The sequence below is a fragment of the Coptis chinensis genome, chromosome 1 (genome assembly GCF_015680905.1).
Source record: "Coptis chinensis isolate HL-2020 chromosome 1, ASM1568090v1, whole genome shotgun sequence".
Lineage (NCBI taxonomy): Eukaryota > Viridiplantae > Streptophyta > Magnoliopsida > Ranunculales > Ranunculaceae > Coptis > Coptis chinensis.
In genome coordinates, this window is record NC_141456.1 from 7,787,007 (window position 1) to 7,800,522 (window position 13,516).

The following is a 13,516-nucleotide window of genomic DNA, read 5'->3' on the forward strand; positions in this document are numbered from 1 at the left end:
ATTGTTAAACAGGGTGTTTAGAGTGCTTCAAGATAGAAAGACTCTTCTCTACTGTTAACCAGACCACTATGCCTTTCTCAAAGCTCATAGCACTGATATGTAAGTTACACTATCTTTCTTTCTTCCCTATATCTATTCTTTGTATGAGAAAATTTGATTTATATATAGCTAGGATGTTTTTGATACATTTCAGGGTTCTTGGTCACAAAATAACCTACAGAAAGGATCAAGTTATATAATTCAAATCTAAGTTGATATTTGTACTTTAATTTGTTCTCAACTTCTACTTCCTTTCACTTCTCTGGTAATTATATAAAAATATCAGTCATGCATGTCTTTCAAATGTAAACTACAGATACGGAAAAAAAAAGGTTGGGACTAGAGAGATGCTGATCTCTGGATAAGGACTTCTAATTAGGTGATTGTGGGTTCGAGTCCTACTGGGTGTGGGGGTTAATATGAAAGGTCATTGCTTATCATTGAAAGCAAAAGAGAAGGGTAGTGAAAGTTTAGTGTTAGAGTATACTTTATCAAGTTGGGACGGAATTTCTTATAGCAGTTTCTTTTTTCTTTTTCTTTTTCTTTTTTTTTAATAGCATTTGATGGGAACTTTAGTGTGATTTCTCACAAAGCCACCTCCAGGGCATCAGCTTATGAACAATTTGACTGACATTAGAACCCCTACAGATAAGGATTTCGACATATATGTAATGGTTGTTATGAATGTTGTTGGATTTTTTTTTCCTACACTTAAAAAAAGACGGCAATGGAGCACATATAATCAATTTGATAAAATCATCCTTCTATAAACTATAAGTGTTACATGTGATTAAATTTACTATATTTCATTACATCTTTCAACATGTTTTCTCTAAATTAGTGTTTGTTCTTGGATGTATTTAATTTTCTTCCCCCTCCTGTTTATTTTATTATTTTTATTTTATTTTTCTCTCTTGCAGGGTGATTTATTTTGTATCTCTTGGATCTTTAAGCAGATGCATCACAAAAGACTGTCTCATAGGTAAGCAAGTTGTGGTTTGAGAGAGAGAGAGAGAGAGAGAGAGAGATAGAGAGATAGAGAGAAATCATCTCCAAATTAGTTACTATTATTAGTAGTATTTTTAGGGATTTTTAGGAATTGAGTCTAATTAGTGTTTCTAGGTGTTTTAGGCTATTTATATTTTTGTGGTTATTTTAATTACGAATCACTAAAATAAAGAATACTCCTTGATGTTATATAAGGTGAACTTAGATATCAACATTTGAAACAAAATCTTGTTTTACTTGGACTATTATGAAGGGGATGCTTAGTATTTCTCCTCACAATAACACAACTGTAATATGGCGGGGCAGTGAGGGCATGCTATTCCAACTTGCTAAAGAATTCTTGCTTGCAATTCAAGAGGTACTCCTATCGATATCGTTATAAGAGCTCTCTTATAACGATATCGATAGGAGTACCTCTTGCCGCGGGATCGATAAGAATTCTTGTTTTTTGAGTTACATGTTCTAATACAAGACATTTTCATCGATCTTAATAAATAACATTGTTAGATGAAAAGACCAATGTTGTACGCTGCTTCAGACCAAGTCCATACGATTTTCTAGTGATCTTTGCTAGCTGAGGGATGAAAAGACGGTCATTAATTGCAACCCAAATTATTAGAGTGCCAATGGAGAAAATGCCAAATGAGCCAGCTGGAATTTGGAAATGTGATGTCGGTACTGTACGTTAGCCTGAAGTATTTGAAATGATTGTTGGCTTATAGTTACTGAAAGCATGATTCCTGTGGACCACAAAGGGATCACTTTCAACAAGGGCCGCGGTATTGGCACCCCCATAAATAGGACTAGCACCCATTTGACCAATTTAACAATACTAGCACCCCTCCATTAAATACACAAAAAACACTAACGGCAAACATTTGCCGCGGGATCGCACAATCCACGGCATCGGGTTGCTGCGAGATCCCATATCCCACGGAAGGTGGCTGCCGTAGGTCTTTTAAAAAAAAAAAAATTTAATAGCCACCATAAAAAAAAGTTAGTTGCCTCGAGATGATTTTGTTTACTAAAATGGAGTTTTTGCTTGTGTTAATTATCAAAACTTTTTTTCATTAATTTGATCACAAAATTTTCTTATAGCATATAAAAATATTTGCCGCGAGATAACAAAATTATGACTCGATTGTATATTTTTTTTGTCATGGTTTTGGTGTTGTTCTTGGAGTGTATAAATAAACTTTAAAGAAGAAAATGAGGTATCCATATGTCGTGTGTGTTCAATACGCAAAATTTGAAGTGAAAAAACAAAAACACAAAAATATATGCGCGGAGAATCGCCTTCCGCCGGGATATCGCGATCTCGCGGCAACCCAATGCCGTGGATTGTGCGATCTCGCGGCAGTTGCCTACCGTGGGATATGAGATCTCGCGGCAACTGCCTACCGTAGAACTATGGGCATGTGGGGGTGTAAAAAAACATATAAGGAATAACCATTATTGTTTAACTTTTTGTCAAAGGGGTGCTAGTCCCATTTATGGGGGTGCCAATACCGCGCCCCTTCAACAATGTTTTTAGCTCTTCAACTTGCTAAACTGTGCATAGACACCACGGACTTGACGCTGATCCATCCATCTCCAACTCTTTATCTTGATTAGCAATGATGCAAGCTTTGTTTAAGAACCTAGCAATAAATGTGTTAAGTAAAAATCTAGAAAAAGGTAAACAACTTATCTACTCATTAATTTTTCCCGTTGTCTCATGATTTACTATTTTAGAGAATGAGCTCAGCATTAAACGATGAATGCCAATTTTCCCAACAAAAAAAATTAGTGTGATAATTGTAATAGTGGCGATAATAATCGCACCTCAACTTTTCGGTTGGCGCAACAATCTTGGAGCCATCTATGTGATGATAACACCCATCTATGTGATGATAACCACTTGCACATTTCTCTTTCTAAATGTGCAAGTGGTTAAAGTGACAACACGTGTTAAGTATATTAATCGGCTAAGAATTAAAAAAAAAACTGAGAGTGGGCCTAAAACCCACAGTTCCAAAATAATTATAGAGAAAAGACACCCCGTTTGTTATTTATGAATAAAACCCACCCGGTTGACTTTTTAGTTATATTACCAGTTTGCCCTTTAATACAAACATCAAATATATGAAACCCGGCTTGTATTGTTTCAAAAACTTGTGAACTTTGTTTCGAAATTTTTGTGAAATTTCTTCTAATAATTTTGTCTTCAACAATTCGTTAGATTTCTCTAGCGAAATTTCTCCCAGAACTATATATCCCATTGCAACATGAATGTTATAATGTCAAGAGAAATTTCCCCCAAAATTGGATATCCCACTGCAACATGAATGTTGCAATGTCAAATGCACTTGAGATTGCTACCAAGTTAGTGTTAATCCAAGAAAGTCTCATGCTTCAATTATCAATTGGTGTTGAATGTAAAACTTGTATCATCTATGGTAAAGAAGTATAATTGACAATCACAATAAGTCATATACACACTCAAAACCAAACTGCCACTAATCATAATTAAGCTATCTATTTATCATCTCTATTATTCCAATTTATTGGACCTATCCTAACTTGTGTGCATAAAACGTCACAATTCTTAATCAATTTGCAATGTCAAGTACACTTGATATTGCAAATACACAACGTCAAACTCATTTGACTTCCTAACCAACAAAAACAACATAGAAGCAATTGAAATGATAACTATCCTAGATCCTATTATTTAGAAGTAATAACATTAATTTCTTTATAAAACTACTACAAATTTCGATTATATGACATACGAACACTACTGTTGAACTATATTTCTTTTATGACTAAAACTAGTACTAATAACTCGCCGGATCTAGATGGATTTCAACCATCATCCTCTCACTTAACAATAATTCTACACTAACACAGAAAAAATAACATGGTCAACCAATACAATGACATGGCACTCCAACATCAATGTTGTACCATGAAAAAACACCACTGCAACATCAATGTTGCACATAGAAATATCACTACAATATCAATGTTGCACCATGAACAACCACCACTGCAACATACATGTTGCATTGCACTGACTGCAACATCAATGTTGCACCGAGAAATATCACTGCAACATTAATGTTGCACCTTGAAAAAACACCATGTACTCAATATACATGTTGCACTGACTGCAACATCAATGTTGCACCATGAGAACCACTGCAACATCAATATTGCATCGAAAAATATCATTGCAACATCAATGTTGTACCATAAAACCAATGTTGCACCATAAAAACCACTGCAACATTAATGTTGCACTGAAAAAATACCACTGCAACATCAATGTTGCACCGAGAAATATCATTGCAACATCAAAGATACACCATGAAAAATTAGTAAAATGGAGGATTTGTTATGAATATAATGGAAAGAGAATAAGTGTTTTTAGAGAGAGAAAATAAGTTTTTATCTCTTATTTTTATCTAGGTGGACACAGGTCAACATGCCACGACACTGTGTCATTTTTTCTGTGTTAGTGTGCAGTATTATTACTTACTTAATGAGTGCTCTTCCATTTTGAGCTTATAGATCCTTTGTCAACCCACACATATTAGCTTGAATTCTAAACATTGATGTTAATGATTAAATTATTTTGTGGTTACATCCATATTAACTTGTAACATCAATATGAACTGCTTATTCTCAAATGAGAAAACACAACCATGACTGCACTTACCAAAATTCAAAAGAACTAATATATATAATGATCTAATGAATTCACAAACGTAAGTTGCAATGCATGTCATTCCGTGGAAAATCTTATACAGTTGCAGACACTCACTGAATTAAGTTGATCTACTAGTAAATAACCGATAACACTTGAACTTGGAGGACAAGAGCAAATGACTTGTCACCATAGATTTCATTTATTGCATAGTTCACATGTTTATTTGGCTCTATATATATTAACAATTAACGTTTAGACATAGCTTTCAGAACTGAAAAGGGTTAAACAACAAAGTCAGTCAAGCTAACGATTATGGATATTAAGGAACATGGTAGAATTCATCTACTCATGCATACTCTATATAACTCATTGATATTTAAGTACTTCATGTAGATCGATTATAAATTAATTATATGGTCTGCTTTGTACTGTGCATCACCTAAGTGGATGTCTAACATTGCACACCTAAAAAGCATCTTCCTTTGCTTGACTTTCCAAAACACAAAAGTAATACTTCCACACCCAACTCAGATTCAACTGCAACACTCATTTGACAGCATGAATTCGATTCACACTTGAGTATTCTAACATTTACATCTTTAAAGTGATCAATCTCAAACAAATTCAAATACAAAGCTCAATTGAATGCAAATACACTTCAATGTCAATTTGATAAAATGCAAAGTAAATTGGATAACGTTAACTTCCACCCTTTGTAATTTTGACACACACAAGAAACACAAGAGTGAGTGGTGGAGAAAGCATTATCTATTGATGAATTAATTTGGGGAAGAGATGAAGTGAGTGGAGGAGAAGGATTTTATTCTCGAAATGGAATGAGTGAGAACTTTTCCATGATCAGACAATGGTCTCTGTCTACTTCTTCCTTCGTCTTCTCTCTATCTTCTATTTTCTTCTACTTTCGGATCTATCAAGAGGAACTACTAGCTACCATCACGATAGAATAGAAGAAGGGTTAAAATAGACATTTAAAAAACTAAAAAAGATGAGGTAGTTGGGTCAATGACCTTATCCTGCAACTTAATGTATCGGACCCCTTTAAATTATAACTAAAATAACCGGGTGGGCTTTAGCCGTAATTGCCAAATTCAATGTCTTTTAGGCTAATTAATTCTAGATTCAGGGTTTTAAACCTAGTTTTATGTAAAAAAAAATTAAAAGACACCACAAATTTTGGACATCTTAATATACTATAAAGCCCATTGAATAAAAAAAATAACATTTTAGTCTATGATCAATAAACTGCATACTTTGGAAATAATATTTTTGATCAACATATAAATTTACTGAATGAGTTTCAATATATTTTAGGAATAATATTTTGGATACATAATAATCAAATTTATAAAAATGGTCCCGTTCGTTGAACGGGTCAAAAAATCTAGTTATGCTAAACGAAGAACACATTTATTGACGGGACCAAGTTACTAAGTTATTATTGGTGCAGTACTGCAGTGCACGTCACTTACTGTAAACTTCTCTTCATGAGACTATTCTTACGTACGGGTTCGTTACTTATATACAAATCCAGACAATGAGCTGAGACAGACTGTTAAATACTTTGGAAAATCATTAATCCTCTTATATACACGTGTTAGCTTTACTATCTAGTTCCTAGTCCATAAAAATTTCAAAACTTCATGGCTACATCACCCATTTCCCTTGCATCAGTGCATGTTCCACTTTCAAGGTATTTGCATGAAGATCAAGAGGAACTAATAACCCCAGAGTGCAAGGACTTAATGTCCTCCCTATCAAGAGGCAAAGGTTGGGTTTTAATTCACCTCTACCAATACCAAGGCTTTTGGCACACAACAAGGCAACTACAAGGTGTGTTAGCATGTCAAAAAATGTTCCAAGCCCAAGCTACCGATCTCATCCTTGTCAGTACTCCAAAATCAGGTACAACTTGGTTAAAGGCAATGGCCTTTGCTATCGTGAACCGAAACCGCTACTTTTGCTATGATGATCACCATCCTTTGCTCACAAACAATCCACACGAGCTTGTCCCATTTTTAGAGCTCAAACTTTATGTTGATAACAATGTTCCGGATTTTACCAATTTTGTTCATCCAAGACTCTTCTCCACACACATTCCTCACATTTCACTACCTGAATCAATTAAGGACTTGAAGTGTAAGATTGTCTATCTGTGTAGGAATCCAAAAGATACTCTCGTTTCGCTTTGGCACTTTACCAACAAGTTGAGACCCAAAACTCTAGAACCCCTTCAAATCGAAGAGGCTTTCGAGAGATTCTGTGGAGGGGTCAGTTTGTATGGGCCATTCTGGGATCATGTATTGGGATACTGGAAAGAAAGTTTGCAAAGGCCTCAAAGTATACTTTTTCTTAAGTATGAAGACATTAGAGATGCACCCAAAGTTCATTTGAGAAAATTAGCTGAGTTTTTAGGATACCCCTTTTCTCTAGAGGAAGAAAAAGAAGGGGTGGTGGAAGAGCTATTGAAGCTATGTAGCTTTGACAACTTGAGCAATCTAGAGGTAAATAAAGTGGGAAAACTGTCATCTGGTGAGGAATGCAGTTCATTTTTCAGAAAGGGTGAAGTTGGAGACTGGACGCACTATCTAACTTCAGAGATGATCGAGCAGTTAGACATGATCACAACAAAAATGTTCAAAGGTTCTGGCTTAGAGTTTTAGTTCTTCTGAAAAAAAAAGTAAGTTTTAGTTGAAGCGTTGTGCAAAATATTGCGACGGGGGATTTTTTTTTTTTTTTTTTTTTTATCGATATATGAACTCCTGATTTCTCGATACGTATCCTGCATATATCACTCTCTCTGTTGATATTTTAGCTTTGGAACTGCAAGTCTTATGTTCGGTAGCAGATTAAAATCACATGTAAACTATCAAAAGGCCACTGTTACAACACCTCTTTTGAAATTGGGATCCTTAAGTACTAGAATGTTGATATAAGACTGAGAAAAGCGCAGCAATTAAGCAATGTATGTGGATTCCACCGGAGCCCAACATTGTGAAACTTAACACTGATGGGGCGTCAATGGGGAATCCTGAGCCATCTGGAGTTGGTATATCGGTTTCAGAGAGAGCATGGGTCAATTCCTGCTTACTAAGAAGTGCCTAAAATTGTATATTTTATATATATTTTTATAGGCACTTTATAATATCATTTAAGTTTAATTGTGTATTTTTAACGTAAAATCATACATTTGCTTCATTCCATGGCATTATGCACATTTTTTTTGTCATAAATGATTATTTGCATATATGTGTATGTCTTTGGAAAAATCTCATGCAAAATATGTTTTATTAATTTGGTTTAATATCTTTTTTAGGAAATAAAGATGTCGGTCAAAGCCCAGGCTCGAGTCCGGCCATTAACCAAAGAGGATCATTTAAATAAGGTATTCGTTACTGCCGGACCTCATATTGTGTTGGGCAGACCCCAAAAACAAAAACAATTATTACAAATGTGTCATTGACCCCAAAAGTTGTTTTGTGTTGGGCACTTCCCAAACCAACATGAATTTCATTTGTTGCAACCTTTCAGCCCTTCTCTTTTCTTCTCTTCTATTCTCTTCTCTTCCACCATCCTAAACTTTAAATCATAAAGAAAACTATATCCTAACACTAACACTAAACACTAGGGCTGAATATACATGTGTACAGGGCTAAATATATGGCTGAATGAGAAAATTCGAACACCCTAGGCTTAAACGACCCGGCTAGGTTGTTCGTTGTGCACACCAAACGGTCTGGTCACACCGTCTGGACTGAGTCCAAAACGATGTGTCCATGTCGTTTGGGATTTGGACTTAGAAAAAAAACTTATCGGTGTGGTCACACCGTTTGGACTAAGTCCCAAGCGACATGGCCACACCGTTTGGACTCAGTCCAAACGGTGTGGCCATGTCGTTTGGAATTTGAACTTTGAAAAAATATGAAGTTATGTTTTTTGGCCTCTTGACCGGTGTGGGCACACCGTTTGGACTAGTCCAAACGATGTGCCAAGTCGTTTGGGACTTAGTCCAAATGGTGTGACCACAAACGTAAGTTTTTTTCTAAGTCCAAATCCCAAACGACATTGACACATCGTTTTGGACTCAGTCCAGACGGTGTGACCAAACCGTTTGGTGTGCACAACGAACGATCTAGCCAGGTCGTTTAAGCCTAGGGTGTTCTTGACTTTTGAGTTTATTGGAGACGAAGGGTGATTGTCGGTTTCTCGCGTGTTTTGGTTGGGGGGTGTATTGTTGCAGGTTGTGCCCAACACAAATCGGGGTTTGGCAGTAACAAGACTCTTTAAATAATCAATAAGTGAGAGCTCATTAAACAAATTGTGCTATCAAGAATAGAAAGAAATGTTATATAATTGATAATTATGGAAGGAAATCAAGAAAGAATAATTGCAACTACCACCATATATTCTTACCATTTTCACCACATTAAATATCTCAATTCCCATTAATTATTTATTTCATTGATTTTATTATATCAAATCATTCCTTAATACTTTATATTTTTGCCACCATATATATTCCTCCATATTCTTGCCAATCACTCTATTCCTGTGGGAGCTCAAAACCATATCATTCCATTTTATCTTTTATTTAATTACCAATTTATATTTCATTCCTTCCTCATACCTTAATAATATCTTGAAGTTATATATAGTAGTGGTTAATTTGTATACTTCAAAAGAGTTTAGATTGGAAGTTGAGGTTCATCCTAAATTGTTTAGAGTTTAAGTGAGGGAGATATGAAGAAGAAAGGGAGACTCTTGTAGGATTAGAATGGTTCTAAGCTAAGGAAAATTTGAAAGCTTTGATTGTTGTATGGAAATGAATTGAAAACATGAAGGGGAAGATTGATTAAAACATTGAAATGATCGAATAACGAGCAAACAAGATTGATGATTAAAACAAATAACAATAACAATAAAGTAAAAACATGAATTGAAAAACAAGATAAGAAATTAAACAAACCAAATAGTTGGATCCTAAGACAATGGATGGGTTCCTCTCTCCCTTGTTTTTTGCTTATATACCCTTATTTTTGCTTTTTATAGATTTGTCCTTCTCCATTACAAACTAGACACCACACACTTTCACTTTTGCTTTAACTTTTTGGTTTCTTCATGACCAAGATAGGTTTAGGGAGAAAATCCTCATAATTTGAGATAAGGGCCTCCATCTCATCTGGTCTTCTGATTGAGGGTTTTGACTTTTGACTTTGATTGGTTGACTTTGACTTTTTCAGCACTTTTCCATAGTAGCTACTGGTCTTCATAATAAGCGTGATTAAGGCTCTTTTTGGTGCTAAGACACAGCTTTTATGATAAGTGGTCTGAAGTACACTTTAACCTAAAAAAGACAATAAAAACTATGAGTTGTCTTTTCGTTAAACGTAAGAAGGACTGTAATGCAACAATATAAAGGTAATAAAATGCACATTTTGGAGCTAATCATATCTCTTCCATATTCTGTTTCCTAAATTATTTTATCTTATATTTTCTTCCCATATCCCAAAGATTATTTCCATTTTGTGTGAAGATATTATATGCACCAAGATCTTTTTTGTGGAAGCTATAAATAGATAAGAGAATTGGCATTGAAGGGACACCCATTCTATCTCCAATCTAGTATTCAATTAGTAGAAATTTTGTTTTATAGTTTTAGTTCATTTAATTAGTGAGGAAAAGTGCTCTAGATTGTGTAATTTCCCGAAGATCAACATCAAAGCAACAAAAGCGGTTTCCATGTTCATTATATCTCGTCTTTAATTATTCTTTCATGTTAATTAATATCATGGAAGGCTAAGCTTCCACCCAATGATGGAAAGTGAAAGCTCTCCATGAAATTCTTATTATTTTGTTTTTGTCTTTTTTGTTAGAAACTCCACTATATGTGTTTTTGATGAAATCCAATGATATCTCTTTTTAATTGATTTTTGCACTAAGATTAAATGCGCATGGTTTCTATCATTGCGGAAAATACAAACTATTTTCCATTGTTAGTTTATTCTTTTTGTTAAAAATCTTTTAGACTCAACTTTATTGTTAGTTTACTCCAAATGAGGAATGCCTAAAAATTCCTCATTTGGAGTAAAAGATAATAGAGGATTGAATTTAATATTGAGATGTTTTATTATGTTCTTAAAGTTATATTTTCCACTAATTCTAGAACAAGCATTTAAGATTTAGTGAAATTTTGGAGAAATTAACAAGAGATATAAAAATGAAATGCAAGAATTGTTGGTGAGTTTTTTTTTTTTTTTTTTTTGAAAAAGTTAGAGGTTAAGGGTACCTCAACCTTTATAGATCATGGTCTCAAATACAAAGTACCTTTACAATCCATCTCCACTATTTTAGCTAGCTTATAGTCTAGTCGTCTAGAGGAGGACTATAAATTACAAAATTGTCAACTTGTGACTTACATACCCCAGCCAGGTAATCCGCTACCTAGTTACATTCCCTAAAGACATGATCCACTCTGAATACATCAAACAAACTACAAGTCCTAGCGATAGCAACAACTACATTTAAGCAATACCATGGTGGTTGCTCAGATCCTCTCATGATGCAAACCACTCGTAAGGAATTAGATCGTGCATATAACCTCTTGATGCCAGGTTCTACTGTGAGCCTTAACCCTTCTGCCATTGCTTTTAATTCCTGAAACAGGACTGAGTTGTGTTTTGAGCTCCCATAGTATGCCATAATCATATCCCCATGATTTGCTCTTATAGATCCACCATATATATCCATTAGAAGAGGAAGTCACTTAACCATTTGTATTCAACACACAAATACCATTTTGTTCCTTTTCCCACCGACACCATCTATGAACTCGTGTGACAAATTCCACATCAATATCTAACGCTTCAGTAATATGTCTCGCTTCAGAAGAGTCATTGGTTTTTTCCAGGACTTGCTGTAAGTATAACTTCATAGAATTGAGGAGGTTGGAACTAACCTCGATCTTCATGACTTTTACTCCCATTCTTTTTTAGTCTGTAATTTCTCTCAGTCCATATGGCATGTACTATAGCACATATCAAAACTTTCCAAATCTCAGATTTAACTGAGCTGGTTCTACATTGCCTGAAGATATAGTACCACTCGGTGTGAGAGTCCTGAACACCTCCTTCCATCCCCATAGCTCTCTTTACGGCCATCCATACTTGTTTAGAGAACACACAATCGAAAAGCAAGTGTTTTGAATTTTTCGAGGATAAGTTGCAAACACAACACTTGGAATCATGTAGAACTTTTTTCTGGATAAGCCTATCCTGAGTGGGTATGCAATTCGAGAACAGTTGCCACATAGTGAAGGAGTGTTTTGGGATAGAAAACTTTCCCCACACCACTCTCCACCATTTAACTTGAGGTCTCACTTGTCTAAGGACAGAGTATGTTGATTGTTGGTGAGTTAGTAACGTTCTACCAAGGGTTTTGAAAAATTGATCTTTGAAAATTAATTGTTTTAGTTAGTCATTATTTCCTTACAAGTTACTCTTACTTTTAGTTTAGAAAAAAAAATTATAAATTCTCAACAATTGTTTTAATATTAGTTACCAAGTTAGTTATTGGTTTATGAAATCTTTTCTCCCCCATTTATTCACTTCAAGATGTGAATTGATACCTCACTTACCGCTATTCTAATGATATTTTATTGATTATTTTGTAGTTTTTTAGATTTTTGTTGATTGATAAGTTCTAGACGGTGGAATTAAATATTCAAAGAATTTGTCCAAATCACTTACACTAAGCATGAACATTGGTCCTGGTGATAATTGTAGAGCGAAGTGCATGGCTATCATTGTAGCATAGAGACAACCCTTAAAAAATGTTGGATGAACATGTGGATTGAAACTAACTTTGAGGCAGCAACGATAACTTTTGAAACTGGAGATGTTCCTTGGATGCTGCAACCTAGATGGATAACATGCACAGAGAGACTACATAGGTGGAAAATTACAACCATCTGGAGGGAATGAAACTTCACGGCAGATTTGCTTGCCAAACAGGGTGTAACTTTGAATGAAAATGAATAGTGTATCACTGTTGGTAGGCCAATCTGGCTGCACAAATGGGAAGCTCCGTTCCAAATCTTTTTCAGATTTGTATGAGTTTGTAATAGAGTATGATACATCCATGACTTGTATAAAAGGAAATAAGGGGGTCGTATGTCGCCCACCCTATACAACACCACTTTTTTACTTTTGTTAACGTTTTAATAAATTCAAACTTGCCAAAAAAAAATGATATTTTACATTATATTGGGGCATCTGTATATATATAAAAAAAATAAAAAATATCACATTATTTATAATATTTCTTGATATATCGTGATATATAATTTATATTAATTTTAAGGTGCCAACTAGCAAAGTTGGTAAAACCTTTTGGTGATAATACCAAAGGTCTGGATTCAAACCCCGCCGCATCAATGAGTTACTGATCTCATTTGAAAACAAGTTTTCCAATAAAAACAAAAAACAAAAAATGTAATGGTAAATAGTAAATTAAATTGTTACTATCAACCAAAACCAGTGATTATCATCAATATATCACCATATATCTTCAAATATCTCCAATGTCAAGATATTTGTGGATATACCCACGATATTCACCATATATTTTGTTTTCTAATTTCTCATCAGTGATATTTTGTTCTATGGTACAGGTGTTGGTCTTACTTTTGAAGTTCTTATGCACATATCTAAACAGAGATTACGACCCAAGAACAAAGCCCAATAATAATTTCGCAATAAG

The 13,516-nt window shown here is 34.6% G+C and overlaps 1 protein-coding gene across 1 annotated transcript; it reads left to right on the forward strand.

Moving 5' to 3' along the window:
* The first annotated feature begins 6,346 nt into the window (after positions 1-6,346).
* On the forward strand, positions 6,347-7,878 carry LOC147521824 (cytosolic sulfotransferase 12-like). The gene has a single exon (XM_086559225.1). It carries the CDS (start codon positions 6,403-6,405, stop codon positions 7,420-7,422), a length of 1,020 nt encoding a protein of 339 aa, XP_086415351.1. The 5' UTR covers positions 6,347-6,402; the 3' UTR covers positions 7,423-7,878.
* The last annotated feature ends 5,638 nt before the right edge of the window (positions 7,879-13,516 follow it).